We start from the raw sequence: 23,910 nt of genomic DNA on the forward strand, positions 1-23,910 counted from the left end.
ATTTGGCACATGTGCATGTAAAAGCTATGTGCACTAATTTTCTGACAAGTGAAATTTATTTGTATCCTGCATTCATTCTAACAAGTTTGACTCCTTCCAGCGAGACAATGCCACACCAACCAAGTCTAAACATGGTTTGAAGGACACTTAGTTGCCTAAACATGGTTTGAAGGACACTTAGTTGCCTAAACATAGTTTGAAGGACACTTAGTTGCCTAAACATGGTTTGAAGGACACTGGACTTTGTTTGAGGTCAAGGCTTTGCCAGTAAATCACCAGATCTCAACCCTAGCAGATTTAGTGCACTGTGCAATGCATGGTAGAGCAGAGAACTCCAGCTACTCACCACACAATTCTACAGAATTCCTGCAGAAAATTGCATGCAGAATGCTTCCACAAGTTCATTGAGTTAATGCCTAAGGATATTTGCAGTTCTGAGTATACTTCAGTGACCAAGTATATATTAGACTGGTATAGAGGTGTTTTTGTTTTATGCTTGAGGTTTGGAACAAGTTTGGAATTTTATGTGTATATATATTACCTGCAAATCCTTTATACCAGCTTTGAACTTTTTTACAGCTACCTGAATATTGCAGTCTCCAGAGTACCTAAAAAAATTTCCTTCATTTTATACAAAAAAAAAAGAAAATCAAACTTTCACAGCTACATGAAAAGAATGCAGAAATGTGTAATGATAAAAATTATATATTTATTTCACATTCCAGTATTATATATTCTGCACTCGAGTGGTGCAGTAGTAAGATACTTGTCTTCCACTGTCAAGGTTATCACCAAGGTCCATGAGTTTGATCTGGGAAAAGAACATAGAAAACAAGTTCTTTATCTACTGAGTCTGGGTGACCACCAGTAGATGTTGCATTCATTTCTCACCCAATTCCATCGGTAAGAAGTTTCTGCACGGTGATTACAGTGTCATGACTAAAGGGCGGAGCAGGTGGATCTAGTGTCTCAAGAATTGAACCAGTGGGGGTCCAGACTTGCTTTTCTTTGACCACTCACTCGATGTTACAAAGGTACCTGCTTCTCTCCCCCCCCCCCCGATCAAGTATTTTGTTTAACTTTGTTGCTGCCCTGGTAATGCAACATTGCTCTATATATTCTTTATTATAAATTTGGATAATTTGTGCATGATCAACTGCTGTTCATAAGTGATCACCTCAATGTTTCACTGATGTAATGCAGTCTTTCAGTTTAGCTGATGGGACAGTTTTATCATAACATGCCAATTCTTGAGATATCCCCCACAAAAATATCATGGATTCTAGTGTGGACAATTTGGGAAACACACAATTTATAACTCTCGATTATTGTTTAAATTTCGATCAAAATTTTTTTTCCAATATGCGAAGAACTGTCCCACATAAAAGGAATCAAAACACTGTCGTTGTTACAGTGGGTACAAGCAAGTAGCATGCTACAATGTCTAATTTCAGTTACAGAACATGTTTGAAGACAACTATTTTACTGCACACCAAACTCTAGTCATATATCGCCATATGACAATTTCCAACCAGTGGAGTTGGGTGGGAAATGAAGGTGCCATGTATCGGCGGTTGCCCCAGGCTCTGTAGGTAAAGAACTTGTCTTTGGAGTTCTTGTGTCTGGATTCACACACATGGACCTTGACCACTCAGGCACTTTTGAAGACTACTGATGGTAATTTCTTTGAAGAAATAAGGTCCCACGATAAATAAGAATATTAATTTACATCACACTGGCATAAAAGCCATCTATCAGGTGATTTTGTACTTATTTAATTTGCTGAATGTTTACAACATTACAGACAGCTTAGTTTTTAGAAATTCAGACTATCTAATTACTACACACACAACATAGTATTTGATCAAAACTAACCCATTATCTGAAGTAACCTACTCTCAAGAAGATGTATCCAGTTGATAGTATGAAGCATCTCATTACACAAGAACAGAGCTGGAGTTTACTGAACAAAGAAATAAGTATGCCCAAGCTTCAATATCTCAAAGCTTTTATTTCCAATGACAACTTGAATTATGGAACTTTGATTTATAAAAAACAAATTACACAAGAGATTACAATTACTTCAAGATACACAGTTGACATTCAAAATTCTGGCCATCAATGATCTGATTCCTTCAGGTTTCTGGAATGGATTTTGCAGCATATTTTCAAATTTACCACGTTGGCATGCCACTGTTTTCTTTACTCAGGTAAACTAAAACTCTGTAGAACTGCCTCATTTAATTGCTGAACATTAAAAAAATTCATTTTCTTTTCATTCATTTAATGTTTAGTTGTCTTTTGCTGCACAAATAGTCAGAGATTTGCTTTCTGTCTAAAAAAATTACCCCTTTTTCCAGTTTCATTTTGTGAAAAGATCATTTCATTGGAAAAGCATTTATTTTTGGCACAGATCACATAAAATAAAAAAAAAGAAGGAATGCAGTACAAGGAAACCTGTCAGAGAATAGAGATATAATGGCAAAAAAACTAGAACATATGTATATAACACCTGAATTTCATTTTAAAAAAGAATTCACATCATCAGAGGATGATTGAACAAGCTATTATGCTCATCATGATGGGAACAGGTTGAGGGTTAAAGGACTGTATGCAGTCATTTTCTATTAAATACATACAGCATATATTACAAATTCAAAATCTGGTATTTTCAAAAATCTGATACTCCCTAGGTCTGGAGGTTGCCGGATTTTCAGTGTCAACTGTATAGAAAATTTCAGTTATAAAAGTTCAACATTGTACGCAAATTTGATTGCATATGAAAAAAGAAAAAGACCTAACAGACTTAACAGCAAAGTTTTACACAAGTCGTTAATTTGAAATATCCGTAAGATGTATAAAAACAAATTCCTTCAAAAGTTGTATCAATCTAATTGGTTCTTATTGAACTGGCTAACTGAGAAAACCACTCAACTTGATTGACAGGTCTTTAAAAAGGTAGAGCTCTCGATGGACAGAAAAAAAATATATAATACACATTACACATAATAAATGGTAACAAAAATTGAAAAGATATATTGGAAAAACACATTACCGAATCTCCAAATCCATAATTATTTCGTTTCTCGAGACATTTTCTTGATAGACTTTAATTCCACCCAGTCTTGGTGGCTAATCATTAAAAAAATAAATGAGTGAGTGATAATAAACAACAGATAAAAAAAAACAATACCAGAAATATAAAAATAAAATGCTTACAATTTAATACATTAATACCCCTGATTTACATCACCTAGCATTTACATTGTCTGGTCATGAAATGATTTTTTTTAATTAGACTCACTTGGAACAAATATTGAAGGCTTTTGATGTAGCGTTCTTTAAATGGAAATGTTTCCCAGCAAGATTTGCATGGAAAAGAGGAAGTTAAGAAAGAATGAAAATCTACATATTTACTGCCCTTTTCTCCACCTCTTCATGAAGATAGAGAAAAGTTATCAGTGGCAAAATTTACCTCATCTTTGTTGGTCTTGAAACAAACTACTTTGGTAAATTAGGTATGACTGTACAATAATGAAAAAATATGCTACTGAACCTGACACCGAAAACATCATGAAGAAATGTATGAAATAAGACAAAATGTGAAACATGTAGAACAATATCTTCTCAACAAATCATCTTCATTTTCTTCCACACACATTGTGTGGAAGAAAATTATCTCTTGATGGCATCATCAGAATTATATACATAATCAAAGAAAGGCTCTATCTTAATGAGAATTATGGAATTACCACATTCCCAAGAAATTTTTAGAATTCTCTGGCTTGCTAAAAAAACTTTTTATAGAGGTACAAAGGATATCGCCCTCAGCAGCAGAAAGCTAAGGTCCAGCTTCTTGGAACCAGAGTGGCAAGATGCTCGTCTTCCACTATGAGTATTGCCATCAATGTCCACAGGTTTGAATCTGGGCAAAGAACTTCAAAACAAGTTTTTTACCTACCGAGCCTGGGATGACCACCGATAGATGGTGCCTTCATTTCTCCCCCAAACTCCGCTGGTTGGAAATTGCCGTACCAGCACGTCATTTCAACTTTTTCCGGGGGGGGGGGGGGGTAAAGCACATGTACTCAATGGATCACCATTTTTAGTGTATTTTCAAAAGCCAGGGGGTCAAAGCCAGGTCATTTTCAAATGACAGGCCTGGCCGTACGGCTATATATGACCAGAGTTGGTGTACGGTACAGCAGCAGCTGAATCTTGACTGTTTCATAAGAAAAGTTATCAGTTTAACATTCAAGGAACCACAGGAGAGTAAAGATCTACACTCACCAGAACCAGTCACTTCATTATGCAATTGAGTTGCAAATATTATAGTGTTTAAAAAATTGTATTAAATTTTATTTATCCAGCTAAAATTAACCTTTTAAGCAGTTTTTAAAATTTCTTTAATCCACATTGGAAATAAGAGAGAACCCGAGGTATTTCAGAGTGACTGAAATAAAGCAGATCAAGTTCGACGAGATATCTAGGGATTGCAGTTGTATGGGTTAGACATTTATTTATTTTGAATAAATCAATCACCAAAATGCCTTTTGCTGCTGGTTGTCAAGTTTCATTTTTTACCCTGCTGAGGAAAACATCTTACCCATGCTAAATCTAAGTTTAGTAGTATTTTATAGTAGTAAAGTTTGAGGTACTGGGTAATCTGAGGTGATGGAATTTTTCAAAATTCTTTCTTGAAACCTCTTTTTTTGCTTTTTGCCAAGAACAAGTTTTGCTTCATTTTTCCTACTAATGCAAATAATTTCAGTTCAAAGAGAACTTGCCAGGGACTGAAGCCAGAATTTTTTTTAAACCCCTCTATAGCAAATTGTCAGTGTAAAAAAAAAAGATTTGTTTTCCTCCCGCTGGGCCCTGTCAGCCTTCCTGATGAAGAAGCTATGGGTCTTGGCAGCATTAATCTGTAATGAATCAAGTCTGTGAATTAAGAACAAGTATGAATATTAAGGTCCAAAGAAAACAAATTAGAACAAAGTTAAACCTTGGACAACTCAAATGTGCAAAGTATGACAAACTTTTGAGTTATCATTAGTTTGGTTTATTGGAAATTCTGATTTTGGAGAGTAAAAAAAGGACTTTTTCCTAAAATAACAGCACCATTTACGAATATCCTATGAACAAAAAATACCAAACTATACTGAATATGATCAAATTGACAAGGACGAATTATTCTAATGCCTAATTACTAATGAGAATATCGAAAAAACAAAACATGGACAAACATATTATGAGTATAGATGTATACACAATATTTGTATAAATTAAAATTATGAATAAGGAGAAAACAATTTTTTTTTCAATAAAATTATTAAATAATTTTGTATTGCCTTTAAAATGTATCCACGTATAAAGAGAACCTTGCCCAAATAATATCCTCATCCATTTTTTTTTTAGATTATTTAGAGGGATGCTTTAAATTTTTCGAGAAAAAGATTGTTATAAAAAGTATTTTTTTCCATTTCATCAATAATTTGTTCTTTTGTATTCTAAATCTAAAGCTTTCAACTTTTGCTTTAAAATTTTTGAAAAATCTAAGAGCAATCAAATTTTGTAGTGTCAATCAAAAGCTGAATTCAATTGCAACTGGGCAAAAACAAAGTGGCAATTTCGACAAGACTAGACATGCAACAAATGATTTGCAAACACAGATGACAAATTTTTTAGCCGTTGGTCAGTGTTTATAAAAAAACAAAACTGGAGTAAAACAGGAAAGGAGAGAAAGAACTCTTTTATTTATGTACACTAGACATTCAATTCCACGCTGGAAGGATAAATGCAATTTTTTAAACTTCATCTCGTACCCAAAAACTTTGACTTAAAATAATTTTGTTGACTTGAAAAAATTTTAACAGTAAATAATATTGAAGAATCTGGAGCGGAGAGAAAACTTTGACTTAAACAGATATTTGAGTTATCAGAATTCGAATAATCGAGAATTGAATTTATATTTAATCAAATGAGGATAAATAAATAGTATGAGAAAATAATGTTGAATCATTTTCAACATTAACTTCAATTAGAATGCTGCTGTCTCTATATAAATAAAGATTACTATACAAGTGGGAAACTGATGAGGAAAACTAGCCTTGTGGCCTAGGGTAGACTTTGTATTTTTTCTTAATTTTTTTTTTTTACTATATCTCTGAAAGTGATGGTAGTGAAGGGAGGGTTATTTATCGTTTTATGGATAATCAGAGTTTTTAGTAGTCTGAGGCGATCTTGGTCCTATTCACCTAAGATTATAGAGACTGTATTGTGTATGACAAAATCAGCACAAGCAGCACTAAACTATCCTGATGCATACCACAAGATACGGGGTGACTGGTGGGACAGATACATGGAACAGGAAGTAGTTATCATCAATGACTTCTACTCCTGGTTGACCTATGACTCGCTCTTGCGATTGATAGACCGATATCCTCTATGTGTACCCATAAAAGGAAACTTCATACAGTTCAAGGCACGACTAATTATAATAACATCTAATCAGGAACCTTTTGACTGGTATCCGAATATAGTAAACAGGCCAGCACCCTTCAGACGTATCAATCTAATCATGCACTTTGATCAGGATCTCAAGGACTCTTATCACGGATCACATGCTTATCTAACAGCACAGGGTACATAGGGGGGTCCGACATGTGCCATGTTCTGAAAAAAACCTATAATTACTAGACCACGGCAGACAGCCGTCATTAAACCCAGACCAAAGGATGTGGAGATACAGGCGGATCCGCCGCTGGCATTTCAGGACCGCGAACCGGTACAGGGCCCATCTCAGTACAGCGTGGCATGACCGCCACCGCCAACATCGCCTCTCGACCTACGCATACAGCAGGGCGAGGATTCGCAGATCACCACTATACCTGCGACACAGGAAAACATATGGGACCTCTCGTCGGATTAGAGCACAACCTGCTGTACCCAGGAACTGGATACACATACCTATTGTGATTTTGCCATACGCAATTATTTAGCAAAACCAATCAATTGTGTAAAGGAAGTGACACTCATATTTTATCATGTAAAAAATGGTAAACATCAAAAATTTCTATCATGCATGTGTCAGTGAATTTTTAGCTAAATATCACGGGATAAGGTCCAATAAAAAGAGCAATAAATTTCATTAATTTATAACTTTGAATTTTTATATATTCACCATAATTATTACTATCATCACAGCCTATTTCCTTCTTTTTACTAATAATTTTTCATATTTTGTGTAAATTTTAGTATCAATCATAGAATTTCCATTCCTTTTGAACACTCTTTGTAAAACAACTGGTACACCCAAAACATTAAAGTTTTTATATACACTTACAATGTCACCAAGGATGATTTTCTCAAATCGAAAACTTTGTAAATAAGAAGGCAAACTTTGCCGTATACAGGGTTCCATGGTTTCTTTAAGCATATCTTTGACATAATGACCAACATATGGCCACACTTGACGAAGAATCTGTAACAGTAGACAGACAGTACAGTAAACATGTTTCAAATTTTTATGACATAAATATTGCAATTTTATTTGATCAGAAACATATTTCACAGTTCAGATTCAGAATGACAAGTGCAATAAAATAATGAGAAAACTTATTAAATAAATTTCTAAAATAGTCTACTTCATTAACACAACATAACATAATTTATTTGTCCCCAGTCAATTTCAATAATACTATACAAATTAGAGTTTACAATTAAATTACACATTTTACAATATTTGACAGAAAATGCAAACAGAAAGAAAAAATGTTTGAATGGACACGGTAGAAAATAGTTAATTCATAATATGGTGAAGAAAGCTGGGACAGGGAAGAGAGCAATAGCTAAAAGCTAGTAAAATGCTCTCGACCCTATGACATCTTTGCTCTTGCGATACACGTAAATCTTCTTATTTCTTTTGACCTGAAAGAAAGAATAAAAAAAACAAAGTATATCGGCCAAATAGGTGTACATATATTAATTAATTAAATTAAAAAATTAATTATGGCAACCCAAAGCTGATATAAGAGAATTTCATTCTACACGGTTTTTTTTTCACTTTAATTCAATGGCAAATTTTTAATAATACAGAGAAAAAGATAGACAAAAATAACAATTAAAATAAATAGAATCTACACTTGATGTTAACTATCCATATAACCAACTCGAATTATTGTTTCACTTAAATTTACCTGTCGAAATTATTCATTTATTTATTTATTTATTATTATTATTTGATATAGAAAATTTGATATCAGGATAAATAAATTTTTCATTGCGTAATATTTGTCTACATTTCATTTATTGTCTTCCCATTCATTAATTTGTTAATGTGACATTGCTATTGCAGTACTTTGCTAACCACAGTTAATGAAAAAGAAGGAAAGTTGCTTTCACTAACAAAGGAGTTTATCTGAGTTTCTGAGAAAAATTCATAATTGTTTGCATAATTAGTTCAGAAGAAGGAGCCAGCAAAAAGAATTAATTTTTTAAGAAAGACCAAGCAAGTCACTTTACAAGGGTCGTTGATGGGGGGGGGGGGGAAGATAAAAAAAGTATGGATAAAGTAGAGGTGCTGATAAGGACATGAATGGGAGACCCCATGCGGATTACAAAATCCGGTGATGTCCCTTCAACAGTTTGGTTATGGAGGACAGGTGTTAGAAAGAAAAAAAAAACAGAATGTATAAAGGGAGAAACATTTACAAAGATTACAAACACATTACAAAGATTGGATTTAAAAAGAAAATAGTTTTTGGCGAGAGAAGAGGAAAGGGGGTGAAGGAAAAAAGAAAACATCTTATCAGTGATAACAAGTGCTTTTGTACATATGTACAGACGAGCACACGCGAACTGTTCATTCTAAGGGATTTTCATCCAGAAGATGGTTAATACAGTCATTTTGAACAATGCTAAGGATTTATTTCGAACACTCAATGGCAGAGAATTCCAAATGTGAATACCCCGGAAGAAAACCGTATTTTTCTTGAAATTAGGGGTCGGGCTATAGGGGTCGGGATACAGTTTCTAGAGGAGAATCTTGTTGGATATCCGTGTGCAGTGATAGGAAAAGAGGGAATATGTGTTAGTTTATGTAGTGATTCATACATTATTATAGCTAATCGATATTTTACCAAGCTATCTAATGGAAGAATTCGCCATTGTTTAAAAAGAGGAGCCATGTGCTCATTAAATGAGGCAAAGCTCATTACCCTCAATATTTTCTTTTGAGCAATTATCAGGGGTTGTAGAGATGTTTGAGTGGCAGATGACCATACTTCCAAGCAATAAGTTAATTTAGAGAAAAAAAGTGAAAAATATAACATGCGTATTACATAAAAAGGTACGAAATGCCCTGCTTTCGAAAATATGTATATATAGGAGTTTAATGATTTGCTGACTTCTAGTATATGGTTAGACCATGAAAGATGCTCATCAATTAAAACTCAGAGGTATTTAATCAAATCGGCAAACTTTAACTCATCCTGTTTGAATTTTATTGGCAATGGCACAGTGTCCAACGGCTTTTGCCAAGGTCTGAAAAGTATGCAAACTGATTTAGAAGTATTGAGTTGTAGTTTATTCACTGATAGCCAGGTGCTTAATATGTTCATATCGTAGTTGATTTCATCTATGATTTGAGGAATTTGATTTCCTGAATGTAAAAGGGCCGTGTCATCTGCATATATAAATACTTTGCAATTTCTGAGTATTTTATAGGTTTCATTGACATAGATCAGAAATAAAAGTGGTCCGAGGCAAGAACCCTGACGCACCCCACAAGTGACGTTGTTGACACTAGAGTTGTACGCTCTGATATTTACAAATTATTTCCTGTGTGAGAGGTAACTAACTCTTAAACAACTTTAATGCTACACCACGAATTCCATAGAGAGCGAGTTTTTTTTAGTAAAATTTCGTGGTTTACGAAATCAAATGCTTTCTTAAAGTCTAAGAATATTCCGTACGCGAAATTACCATCATCTCTAGCGCATCACACTGCGTCAATGAACCATATAAGAGCAGTTTTAGTTGAAATATTTTTACGAAATCCAAATTGTTTTTCATATATGGAGCAATTGTTTTCTAGAAAATTAGAAATTCTATTGTACATTGCTTTTTCAATGATTTTACTCAATGTTGGCAAAATTGAAATGGGACGATAGTTTAGGGGATCAGTTCGATCACCCTTTTTAAATAATGGAATTACTTTTGCAATTTTTAGCTGATCTGGAAAAATTCCGCTTTCAAAAATCAAATTTATTAGATATAAGAGAAAATTTTTTAAAAATTCTATATTTTCTCTCACAATACATATACTTATCTTATCGAAATCAACAGATGATTTAGAGCTAAGTTTTGATATTATTCTGTTTAGTTCATCAGCAGTAACTGGGTTCAGGAACAAAGAATTCGCAACAGATGTTATATTATAATTTACAAAAATTTCGTTATTAACAGCAGGTGACATATCAGTGTTATGATTACAGAATGCATGATTCAGTGTTTCTGCAATCTCTAGAGTATTAGTTGATTCTGATACAGACCCTAAAATTTTTAGGCTCGGGATCACAGTAGATTGTTTGGTATTCTTATTTAAAGCTTGATTAATTACTTCCATGTTTCTGAAATATTTCCATTAGATTTTAAAAATTGATCTTCAAAATACACTGCTGGCCACCCAAATTGCAACACCAAGAAAGACAAGAGATATCGCAACAATATTTATTTTGTAGATAACATGTTGACCAAGCATCAAATGATTAAATTTATAGACTTCTGTGAAGTGTGGTTCCTGCCAAAATCAGTAGCCAGAGTAGCCGCCATTGTTGGAGATCACCGCTGCCACACGCCTCGGCATTGATTCAAAGAGACTTTGGATGTGTTCTTGGGGTACAGCAGACCAAGCAGCTTCCACGCGTTGCCAAAGTTGATCTGGTGTGGCAGCTGGGGATGTAATCTGGGTCAATCGTTGAGCAACCATGGACCACATGTTTTCTATCGGCGAAAGATCCGGAGAGCGAGCTGGCCAGGGAAGCAATTCAATCTGGCGATTTACGAAGAACCTTTGGACAATGCGTGCCACGTGTGGTCGCGCATTATCCTGTTGAAATATGGCTGTGGGCAAGCCTTGAAGGTAAGGAAGGACAACTGGCTCCAATACCTCAGAGATGTAGCGCTGGCTTTTTAAAGTACCGGCAATGCGTACTAGAGGAGTGCGAGAGTGATATCCAATACCGCCCCATACCATAATACCCGGTGCAGGACCAGTGTGGCGGTGCATAACGCAGCTGTTCAGCATCCGCATCCTCTCTCCACGGTGTCTCCAGACTCGAATCAGACCATCGTGGTGTTGCAGACAGAAGCGTGACTCGTCAGTAAAGACAATTTCATTCCATTGTGCCGTCCACATCCTTCTTTCATCGCACCATTGGCGGCGGAGACGTCTGTGGTTCTGCGTCAAGGGTAGACGAAGCAATGGACGTCTTGCGGACAGACCACTCTGCTGTAAACGGCGTCGAATGGTACGCACAGACACTGGATGATGCGGTACAGACTGAATGTGCTGTGCTATGGTTCGTGATGTGGCTGAGCGATCCGTCACTGTCATACGCACAATACGCCTGTCATCACGTGAAGTGGTGCACTGAGGTGGATGCGATCGAACACGTCGGTCTGTCGTACCCTCCTGCATCCAACGATCACATATCCGCATTACAGTTGTTTGGTTTCGTCCAACACGACTACCGATTTCCCTGAAAGATAATCCACAATCTCGGTAGGCCACTATCCTTCCTCTGTCGAACTCGGATACTTGATCAAAAGATGATTGCTGTTTTCTACGAGGCATAATTGATCGTTTTTTTGAAAAAACCACAAGAAAAACACAATTGCCGTACTTCAAATCGTCCAAATCTCCAAGCCTTAAATAGCGCTTTGAAGTGGCGCCACAGGCGCGCGTGATGTGCGTCTGCGCTGAAATTCTAATCATTTGCATATCTCACCTCTGCTAATGCATGTTGTGAATTTCATATTATTTGCATGCTTCCTTCAGGGTGTTGCATTTACGGTGGCCAGCAGTGTACTTTCTTTTGGCATTTCGTAAAGTAGATGTCGTATATTTCTGTAGGTTTTATATTTTTCTCTTAATTGAATGTTGAAAGGATTGGATTTTAATCTACTATAAAGCCTGTCTTTGTTTTTAATAGACTTGAGAAGTGAGCTAGAGACCCAGGGTTGTTTGGGGATGCTGTACTTTTTAATTCTAATTTTTTTATTTCTTCTTCTTTCAGTATATCCTCAAAATGTTTAGAAAAGATTTGATAAGCAGCGTTAGGATCATTGCATGAAAATATATCGGAGACCCAAGGTGGATCAGATAATAATAAATTTAGTTTGCTATGATCATAACGAGTGTGGATTTCTTTACGGCTATCAATATTATTTTTAAAATTATCAAGATAAATAAAGATCGGATGATGATCTGTTATATCAGAGTTTATAATGCCCACTGTAGATATTTGTTTCTTTGTTCTTATAAACATATGATCCAAAGCTGATGATTTTCTAGTGGCATTGGTTATAACATGTTCTAGTCCGTAAGACAATAAAATATTATTGTAATCTGAACAAACTTTGTTAAAGCTAATAAATTTATGTTCATATCACCACAAACTAATATTTCGGTAGACTTTGTGGACCGCAAGCTTAAGACAGAATCAAGTGACTCTAAAAATCTGTTCACATTAGAGCTAGGAGGTCGATAAATTGATCCAATTATTAAGCTGTCCTTTGAATTATTATAATTTACTTCAATCCATATTGATTCACATTCATCGATAACTATTTCTGATTTGCATTTGTAATTCAACTTATTATGCACGTACATTCCAGAGCCACCATGTGAGCTATCTTTTCTAGGTGAAATTAATAGTTCAAAATCTTTAATACCCAAGAAATTACATTCTACTTTATTAGTGACCCTGATTTCACTTAACGCGATAATTTTAAAAGGTGTTTTGCAGCACGTGAAAATTTTAGATAATGAGTCGAAGTTCTTTTTAAGGCTTCGTATATTTGCATGAAACAATGATAATTCGCAGTGTTTGTTGTTGTATAATGGATAAATTTCCTCAGTGCTAAAATTTCTACAATTAATTAACCGTGAAGAGTTTGTACTATTCATTTTTTTTATTACGTTTTAAATTTAACTGAAAAAAAAATTCTATGAAATCAGAAAAAATTTGGAATAATACTTATCTTTCAAAAACCTTGTCTTCGTAGACCTCCATTATATCTTATTTAGAGCATAGCTGGAACACTCTGCTCTCCTCGTCCTTTCGGGTGTAGATAGCTCCATTCTTCGTCCATAGGAAGCACCAATTGTGAGTCTTCTTTGCTGCCAGGGCCAGGGTGTAGATCTCTTGCATCCTTGGTGTCAGGTGTTCACCAAAATATAGCCTTGTTTCTTCTCCTGGAAATCCAAGATCCTTTGTTGTAGACTGCCTCTTTTTCGCCTCGGTTAGTATCTGCTCCTTGTGCCAACGGTTGACAAAACAGACTATAATTGGTCGACTTTTGCCTTTTGTTTTTCTGCTTCCGAGATGGTGACTTGCTTCGATGTTGCTTTTGTCTACTGTCACTTCCATCTTCTCAGCAAAGTTTCAACACAATCTCGTCCGTATCCTCTCCCTTTCCTTCAGGAACATTTCGGATGACAAGGTTATTTCTTCGTGCATAGGCATCCATGTGTTCAAGCTTATCTTCCAACATTTGGTTTTGGCGCCAAATCATTTTGTTCTCCTCCCATAGTTTCCTATTCTCGTCTTGTAGTTTGCTGATGGTTCGTTTCAGCTCCTCAAATTTCTCGCTCATGAATTTGACACTTTCTGATAGATCACTCAGTGAATTCAAGCATTCTAGTTTTCCACTGATGGTATCCAACGCAGTCAGCTTAGCCTCAATTCGGTCGACGGCAGACAGCTTATTCTCCATAGCGGAAATCCGCTTATCAAGTTCGGCGCAGGAGGATGCCATTTTTTCGATCGGTGCAAAAGAATGGAGAAGAAAAGTGTGCATCTTATCTCAACGAAGTATCAGTGGAAAGTGAGAAAAACCTAATCATTGTTTAAAGTCAAATTCAGGCAATCAAGTTTAGAGTTGGAACTAGAAGGGACAAAGCAGGCAACTATCTTGAGGGGCAACAAAGTTTAGGAGTTAAAATGTGAGAAATATGATTTTTACTTGAAAAGCCTTAAAAAAAACCCTTTTTTTGTTCTTGTGCTTGGTTCTCGATTTTTCTATGTTCACATCAATTTCGTGTTTGCTTTTTGGATTTAATTTTTGAGTGTTCTTATTGTATTTGTGAATAAGTGTTCAACCTTTTCAGTGTTAGGTAGTATTCACCAGCAGATTTTATTTTGTAGCATTTGCTTGTTCCCGCAAAGGTCAGACATCTTGGATTTTTGAGATAAGTGTTTATTATTTCATTAAGAATTTTCAAACACAAAATAATTCCTTGAGTTAACCCATAAAATAATTGAGTTGTTAAAGTTGGTTTTTGTTAAAATGTAAGAAATATTTATAGATTAATTTATCTGGGAACAGTGTCAATTACATTAATAAATATTTTATTTTAATTAATTATTAAGTTTGAATGATGTTTTGAAAAATTTATTGGTTTTAATGTAAATCCTATGTAAACCAAAATAACCCAGTGTTTTTTGTTTTTTTCAAAAAAAATGTTTTTTTAACCAACCCGGGTTTGTTCTGAATTGGAGTATGCTGTTAGGTTTTGGAGACCATACTTACAGAGGGACATTGATTTGGTCAAGGGAGTGCAGAGAGGAGCTACACGTACTCTTGATGGCACACAGGGCTTAAGCTATGAAGAGACCTGATATTTTGAAAATATCTACATTGGATGAGCGCAGGTGTTGGGGATATGATTGAAATGTTTAAAATTTTCTATGGGTTGGATAAAATGGACCATGAGTTATTAATACATTGCCAATCAACTGCTTTGACAAGGGAACACCAGTATCGATTGGTAAGGGACAATTCTAGGTTGTGGTGTCGTTTTTCTCTAATAAAGTTGTGAATAAATGAAATAGCTTACCTACAAAGATTGTGAATTCTAACACAATTGACACACTTAAAAAAAAAGTATGATAAACATAGTGCGATAAATTAAGATAGATAGAAAAAGTACGATAAACATAGTGCAAAGCTATTCATAGTTAGAATAAGACAACCATAGTTTTTTATGGGCAGTATATTTATATTTTATTATAATTACTGGTTTTCCATTGCTCTTATTGGGATGCTGTATTTTTCGATATAGTTTAGATATATATTTTCAACATCATTTTTTTATGGGCATCTTTTTCAGCTACCTCATTGGGCATTTTGTCTGTTGTAACATTTGTATTTGTATCATGAATAAAAATTGATTGGCAATACTGTGTGTGATTGTTTACACACACACATTAGCCTTAACTGATCTGTTGGGAATGTAACCTTTGTATTACCATTAGTTGATTGACATCTGTCTTTGCAAGACAGTGTGACAGTAACTAATCCCACCAGTTGTGAAATTTGATCAGTGGTTAGATATCTAAATGCAAGAGGACATAATGCTGCTGAAATTCATAGTCAACTGTGTGAAATATATAGGCATAGCACAATGAGTAAAGGAAAATAAGCAATGGTTCAAGAAAGGCTGTTCAAATGCTGCATGATGGCTGCATGATGAGCAGAGGAGTGGCATCGACTTAGTGTCTGGACTGATGATCTCATTGAGTGGAAATGCAAAAGTGAACCAAAATTGTCGCTATATGATAAGAAATCATTCTCTAGAATATCCAGAAGTTTCTAGGATAATGGTGTTGAGAATTGTAACTAAAACGCTACGCTATCAAAATGAAACGTGCATGATTGGTACCGAAAATGCTCACAAAGATCACAGAATGGCATCTGCATGTGCTTTTCTCAACTGCTTTAATCACAAGGGAGACAAATTTCTTTTCCGTATGGTCACTGGTGATGAAATGCGGATTTTATACATCAATGCTGAGACAAAAAAACAATCCATGCAGAGGTGCCATTTCACCGGAATGACTGGTTGGATTGAAAATCTCACTGCAAAACTTGCTAAAATCCCAGGTGGCAGAATTTTATGAAGAAAGTTTGAGAAAGCCTTCTTTCACGATATCAAATGTGTTTGGAACAACAGAGATTATACAGAAAAATAAAGTAAATATGTAAATTTTTGAAACTTAATAAATTTGTAATTTTTTCAATTGTTTTCATTTTATTACTGATTGACCCTTAATTTTCAACCACTCTTCATGCATTGAATCTTCTTGTATAATTTATTTGATCATTTTATTTAATATATTTTGATAATTTAAGTCTAATTTTAGTACTAGTCAGTTATAGGGATGACAGCCAATATGTGATGAAAAAACCTGCCAAGCCTTGTGTGGAATTGTTTTGATGGTTTAAAAAAAAGTGGCTGCTTAAATCACAAGCACTAATAGATACACACCAGGCTACCATCAAAAGCTCTCTAAAATTACTGCAATTTGAGTGATTTAGAGTGAAAAAGCCTGCCAAAGATCATTCCGATGCCCAAAGCAGAATATGCCAAAATCTATGACGTACATCACAGAGCAAAGACATTGCTTATTGGATATTGTCTGCTACTGCATAACAAACTGGAAGAATTTTAAGAACAGTGTAGAAAACATATTATGGGAATTTTTACAGTCGAACATTTCCACTCAGCCAAAGGCTCACAGCAGAACAATGCAAAACATTCTGCTTCTGGGATCTTCATAACCAATGAGCAATTCAATTTTTAAAAATTTTTTTTTAATCTGTTAGGGAAAAAAATCTCAGACAGTAGGTTTGATGGTGCCACCAAATCAGTCAATCCAGTTCCCTGTTAAAGGAATTTAGATTAAGCATTATTATTTTTTTAAAGTTTCATAAATCATTAAATAAAATTTACCTTATTGACCCATTCAACACGCTCAGTCTCAGGAAAGAACACCTAAAATATAGAATACACAAACGCATAACTAAAAGCACAGAAATACAGTAGTAAAGAGTACAGAGACAAGTATATACTATGTGTGTATAAGCAAGACAACCATTACATTTGAAACAATATTTCATGTTCTAATTGTTTTCCAATTCAAAAAATAGTTTTTAACATCATAGAACTAATAAAAAAACAAACAAAAACTTATCTATGGATAATTTATAACACTTAGAAGACTTGTGTAGGTCAAAGCAATTCTGAATTATTTGTTAATTTAGGTTCTTTAAATTCAATGGTGAACTTATCAAGATTTCAGTTTGAGGTGCAACCATAGTTTAAAGAAAGAAAATTCTTCAGGAAAAATTCCTGATTGGGAATTTCAGTGTGGATTATTATTTAATTTTTATACCATGACCATTTCTGTGTCAGAGTTGATACCAGTGGAACATATAGTTTATAGCTGATTCCATGTTTTTATTTTTATATCTCTCACATTGAGATAGGCATGCTAATTACCCATATCCCAGCAGGTCCCCAAGGTGAAGAGCCTCTAGTCGACAGGTCAATGTAGGTAAGGGAAGTCAGCAAGACGGATCTGTAACTTCGGGAGAAGGCACACTAATTATTCAGTGAGGGGACTTCCAACAGTAGTAATGGTCGTTTTGGTGCTGTTTGTGTGAGGAAAAGATACTTCTAAGGACTTAGCAGAAACCAAACTCACGATAATTCTGAACATCCTTTGGCACAGTAGACATCTTATCAACCTCGACTACATAGTTTCTCGGTATAGAAATCAGTCTTAAAAATTCGATATTCTGGAATATCTGAAAATTTTAGTTTTTTTCTCAAATCGCAGCTCTATATTTTTATTTTTAATTTTTTTCGTGCTTTGTAAAACCAGTTTGTTCTTGTCAGCTCAACGCCATACTCTTAACAGTTCTTGTCATCATAATGGGCAAGACATGCTTGTCCCCCTCCTTCCCAGTCGCGGCCCTGCCAATCATAGACCATGATCACCATTGCCATACCCAAAAAAAGGTATTGGGGTCCTAACCCTCGCTCGGCAGAGCCAAGATTATAGTGTTATTTTGCAGATAAAAACAAAAATCCTTATTTCAGAAGAAAAAAAATTTGAAACACTCACATTCCTCAGAGAAAATCCTACATACGCCTATGGTTGATCACAAATTTCCGTGGGAAAACCATATCGCCTAATCAATTTATTCCCTTAGCTGGCCCATGGGGGAGCTTTATTGCATTGTGTAAAATTATATACAAATCACATAATCATACTATAATCTGATAATATTTATTACACACAATTATATTATTATTTAGTTTAAATATACAGTGAAACCTGAATATAACGATATTCTGCAGACCAAGAAAAATATCATGGTACAGGGAATATAGTTATATTCAAGAGGCAACAATATCCTTGGGTATGATTAAATTTATGTTGTTGTTGTCATCTTTTCCACATCGGCATTGTTAATATCATCAGAAAACGCACTTTTATGTATTTATTCGTCTCAAAAAGTCGTAATTGATTAGTTTATTTATAAAATTCACTTAGATGCATTGCCCCTATAAAGAAGTTTACCGCATTGCACTTTTGTGTCTTGGACAGAAAGTAACAATACCAATAACTTCCTTTAGCTTTTGGTGATTCCTTTAGTGTAAAATATTGATGTTAGTATATGCCTTCAGAAAAATGAGAACAAGTGACGAATTAGTTAAAATTAAATTCAAAACAATTTTGAGCAAAATATAAAAAAAATATTTTTTTTTGTAGCAATTTCTCGAAAATCTCCTAAAAATATTGTTATAGAGGGATTTATCGTACTAGAGGATATCATTGTATCAAGAGTTTAACATTAAACTAGGCAATTCCAAACAAGATTTGAAAAAAATATCATTGTAGAGGTATCGATTGTCGTTGTATATATAGCAAGGTTTTACTGTATATATGAACTCTGGAGCGGATGCAGGATTTTCTTATAGAGGTGGGGGGGAAGATTAAATTTTTCCTGTCCCAAAGGGGTTTCGTTTTTTACTGCAAAAATTCACCATAATCTCGGTTCAAATGGTAGGGGGTGCACAAAATTTTTCGAGGAGGGTATGGGCCCTATGAAAAATCCTGGTCTGGGGGCCCGGCAGTAACATATGGAGGTCATGATTCATTACCTCTTCTAGTCTTGGCAACAGACCAGCAGCCCAATTTCATAACAAAATTGTTTTATGCTATACCTCGGGAGGTTCACAACTTGCATAAAAGGCAATGGTATTGTCTGTTAGCTGTTCCAAAGACAAATCTGATGATACCAATTTCATTATATCAGTACCTACCATGCGATTCAAAGCACAAAGAACATATTCAAAATTGCAGTCCAGCCTACCCCAATTTTTTATTAGATTTCTTTGCAAGGACAAAATGATAAAAACACTGGGTTGTCATTTTAAAAAGGTAAAACACATACTTTTTCAATTTTATTTAAAATAATTTTTCACTCCCAGCGTTTTTAACCGTTTTTCGGTCACCCATTTTGTCCTCCCTCCACCATTATCCAGAATAATCGAGATTCCACCGTATTTCTACCGTGATCTACTATCGAGATACCGCATATGGCGAGTAGAAAAACAAAAAAAAGAAAGGATTCAAATATCTCTCACACTCACCCACGAAGGTAAATCGTCCATCCGCGCTAAAATACAGCCCTTTTCATCGAGAGAAGCGACTCGTTTTACAAACAGATCTATTTCACGGTCATACAAATAATTTTCTCGGACCATCCACACTGAAACAACGAATCCAAAACCGAAACAAATCAAAGGTGTCGGGCTCCACCCAACACTTCCGAATTGATAGGCTCCATACGCGATACTTATGAAACCACCAGCTATTCCAAATATATTACGTTTCAACGCATTTCTAGCTCCTTGGATGATTTCTCTCATTGGTTTCAGTATCGTCAAGGATGGCGCCGGTTCACACTTCTCATTGGATTGATCATTTTCCGTTTCATTTATCAATGGTATAGTATCTGGGTTCTTTCTCTCAGCTGCCATATTTCGTCGAATAACTGTCTGATGTCTACGTTATTGTAGTATTCAGATACAATCCATTCGCGAATTATGTTGTCCTGTTTAAAGAGCAGAACATTCGGTCGAATATCACCACTGATTGCTTGCTCGAAATCAGCAGTAGCAAGCAGCGCATCAGCTGTTCTCGACCAAAACACGCTTTCGTGTAACTACGGCTACGGATAATAACGCGGAGATCTATTATTTTTCATTGGCCCTTTAATTTTCGTTTTTTTTTTTTTTTCTGATCTTAATGTTAGATGGCGCAACAAATTCATCTTGAAATAAAAGAAACTAAATTATTTATTTTAAATAAATAGTTGTTTTCTATATTTTTCAACGGAATAGAGAATAACATTCCCTCTTCCTTTGTGGTTTTTCTTTGGGAATATAAACGCGTAAAATTGCTTGAAAATGCAATGCATTATGGATGTATAAGCTGACCATATCCTCGAGAAAAATACGGTAAAATATACGGCATCGCTAATTGTCACCAAATAGTCGCCAAATTATGAGAAATTGCTAATTATGTCACAAAACTTTTTTTAATACCACAGAGAGCTATTTTAAATTCACAAGTTTAAAAAAAAAATTACCAGAGTTTTTAAATTGTTTCAGGTTAACTTTGCAATGAAGGGAAAGGTAGAGAGTGTATTCCTTCGCCGCAAAATATAGTTCCCATATAACGGAGGTTTATGATAATAATTTATGCAGAATATTTCAATTTTTTCTATGATTTTGAAAAAAAATACCGTTTTTGAAATGATGTTTAGTCGTTTCAAATTTATAAATTAGAAAGAATATTGGTTACCATTATCAAAAATCCACGGCAACCACACATTTTGGTGCGATATCTTAAAACTTTACCCGTCAATATCACTGTCCGTGCTTTTTTTCGTTATACAGTTATATACAGGGTAAGCAAAAAGTCCATAGAAACTTTAAAAATTCATAAAAACGGGAAAAATAACCGAAATAAAAAACGGTTTATAGGGTTAGCATCGCTAGGTCGCGGGAATTTTTTTAAGATATGAAAAACCCTAAAAAAAACAGCCAATAGGTGGTGCTGACGTGCACAAGTCTAGAAAAGATACAAATAACGAACACCGAATGCCTCCAAATCATTTATTACAGCAGTATGTGTTCCATATGACCACCACAACAGGGTAATAACACATTGCAGGTGTCACAAATCCAGCAACGGCAGAGTGCAGCAGGTCCACATACACGGTTTACAACAGTGAACTGATTGTAGATTAGGAGCGCAAGTTCTTATAACCGTTTCATTTACATATTTCCACCGAAGTCGCTCGTACCAGCGCCACCTATGGGCTGTTTTTTTAATTATTTTTTCTTGTCTTAAAAAAATTCTGGCGTTTTTACGCCAAGATTTTACGGCCTTTTTGCCCGCCCTGTATACACAGAGTGTTCTGTTAATGGACCGACAAACTCAGAGGGTTGTTAGTAGACATCAAGAGTAACAAAAATTGTAACGGAACATGGTGTCGCAAACCACGTTGAGAGGGTGAAAATCGCGAAAAACACATGCAGGTTTCGACGTCACGCTGGAACGACAAAAAGTACAATAATAACTACAAAAAGATTTATTTGATTAATTATTACAAGAGTTGTTGGAAGTGGCGGCCGCTGACGTCATTGCAAAACGTCCTTAGCGCGTGATCCTACCCCAGCGCATGCGTTTCACGACGCTGCTTACGTCAGATATGGTGAGCGAACCCACGAACGCATTCAGCAATCAACTGACATCCACCTTTCATCTCCTCTGGACTCAGAGCCTGCATGCGTTTTTCACCTTCTCAACGTGGTTTGCGACACCATGTTCTATTGCAATATTTGTTCCTCTTGATGCCTGCTAACAACCCTTTGAGTTTGTCGGTCCAGTAATAGAACACTCTGTATTTTATATCTTTATCCCTGTTTATATCTTTATGCCTGTATTTATGTTTATAATGTACAAAAATATCGAATATACATATATACTATTCCTTGGAAAATTTTCAGACCAACGAAATGGGTATAATTATACATTTTCGTTATCTTCTATGAATGTACCGTATTCTCTTCTTCAGCATCAATGGAACAGTGATTAGGCAGGATTTTTTGCGATGGACATCGTTACTTCTCCGTGAAGTGAGGGCTTACGTGAGTGGGGGATGTGTCCCCTGCGTCCCCTTCAAAGAGATTTAAAAATAAAAAAAAAGGGAAATAAGTTTAAATGTAATAGTAAAAGAAATATTTTTCCTCAATTAACAGATTATCAGACTCACATTTAAAAAAAATCACACGAAGTTTTCAAACTATTTGAGGTAGGATCAGAGACGGATTTATGGCTATGCCATCTGCAAGCTATTCAGATTTTGCTGATCTTTTTCCTTCCTAACTTCATATTCTTGACCACCAATCGCTAAAATTTGTCGCCCCGCGCTATAGCCTTTTTAGGTCCCCCCCCCCCCCGTAAATACGTTTCTTGTTTGGATTGAAGAATGAAACTATTTTAACTATTTATAGTTATCCATTCTTCATATTCTCGTTTAAAGAAAATCTCGTTTTAATGAACACTTTTCTAATCCCCCAGATAAGTTTTCATAGGAACAATGCAAAAACTTGGAATTCCTTTATAACGAAATTTCGTTATAACGAAGTGATTTCTCCGGTCTCTTGGAGTTCGTTATAATGGGATTCGACTGTATTTTACCGTGGGTATAGATGACTGGACGCCTCACAACTGCATTGGAGATATATATTTTGTGACACTGAAAAACAGTGTCATCAAAATCATTCTGCTTCAGTTTCTAGTGCATCATCGAAAATACATAGTCTCATGACGAAATTATTTTTATGGTAATCTTTCAGTTGGAAGGTTCTGTGTATCAGGCTCATAAATAAAGTCCAAGTTTTTCATTCCACCTAAAACTCTGTCCTTTCTTAACAGGTTTTAGATAGTTTTCACTAAGAAAGTTTTTAGGTTTTTAGGACAGGAAAAAAAATATTTTCGCTTTTTTCGGTAGTTTTTAGCGTCTTTACGGGATTAAGAAAAAATTATATCCACCAGAAGTTTTCAAAATTTTATAAAGTAACTTTAGATATGTGTATACAAGCTGTCCCAAATTGTTTGCATAGCGGATGTCTCTGCAACCGTTGACTTCACAAACACATACTTTCAATTACAAAAAGTTTTCAAATGACGTACAATTACTTAAAATCTGAAAATTTATTTTAGGGTCGTACACATAAGAAAATGGAGGAATTAACTTTTTATAGTCCCCGTATGCTCAAAAACCCAGTTAGAAAGTTGTTGCCCTGTCTCTCCTGGTGACAACAACAACAAAAAATTCCACGTTTCTAAGTTGAATATTCACTGAGATATTCAAATTCCTAAAACAGAGGAAAGTCAGAAAAACACAGCGTTAAATGAGGGTGAAACGGTTTTTACGCAGTTAGCACTGTTTTTTCTCAACTTTCCTCCGTTTTTTTAAATCAAATATCTTAGTGAATATTACGCTTAAAAAAATGGATTTTTTTTGTTGGCATCAGAAGAGACAGGGAAAGAACTTTTTAATTGGGTTCTAGAGCACAGGGTGCTCGTATAAAAAGTTAGCATTTTTATTTCAATAATTATACAACCCCTTGCAACGTAAATGACATATCTTAGTGTTATACGGATACTTTTGGATATGGATACTTTTTCTAATCGGAAGTATGCCTCTAGGATCAATGGTTCGCTAGTAAAATACCATACGCCCCGTTAGTTATGC

At 35.1% G+C, this 23,910-nt stretch overlaps 1 protein-coding gene across 1 annotated transcript in view; it reads right to left on the minus strand.

Annotated features, from left to right (window-relative positions):
* The window catches only part of Esyt2 (extended synaptotagmin-like protein 2), an 88,930-nt gene extending 68,604 nt beyond the window's left edge, over positions 1 to 20,326 (minus strand). The window contains exons 1-5 of the mRNA XM_089239113.1: positions 19,730 to 20,326; positions 17,018 to 17,059; positions 7,343 to 7,480; positions 3,056 to 3,132; positions 542 to 608 (exon numbers count right to left, since the gene is read on the minus strand). Of these exons, the coding sequence (XP_089095239.1) occupies positions 542 to 608; positions 3,056 to 3,132; positions 7,343 to 7,480; positions 17,018 to 17,059; positions 19,730 to 20,119 (714 nt within the window). The 5' untranslated portion in view covers positions 20,120 to 20,326. The remainder of the gene's footprint in view (positions 1 to 541; positions 609 to 3,055; positions 3,133 to 7,342; positions 7,481 to 17,017; positions 17,060 to 19,729) is intronic.
* Between the last annotated feature and the right edge of the window lie 3,584 nt (positions 20,327 to 23,910).

This window comes from Pholcus phalangioides, unplaced genomic scaffold (genome assembly GCF_987345545.1).
Source record: "Pholcus phalangioides strain wild (caught in Gottingen) unplaced genomic scaffold, Ppha-v1.0 ptg000011l_1, whole genome shotgun sequence".
NCBI lineage: Eukaryota > Metazoa > Arthropoda > Arachnida > Araneae > Pholcidae > Pholcus > Pholcus phalangioides.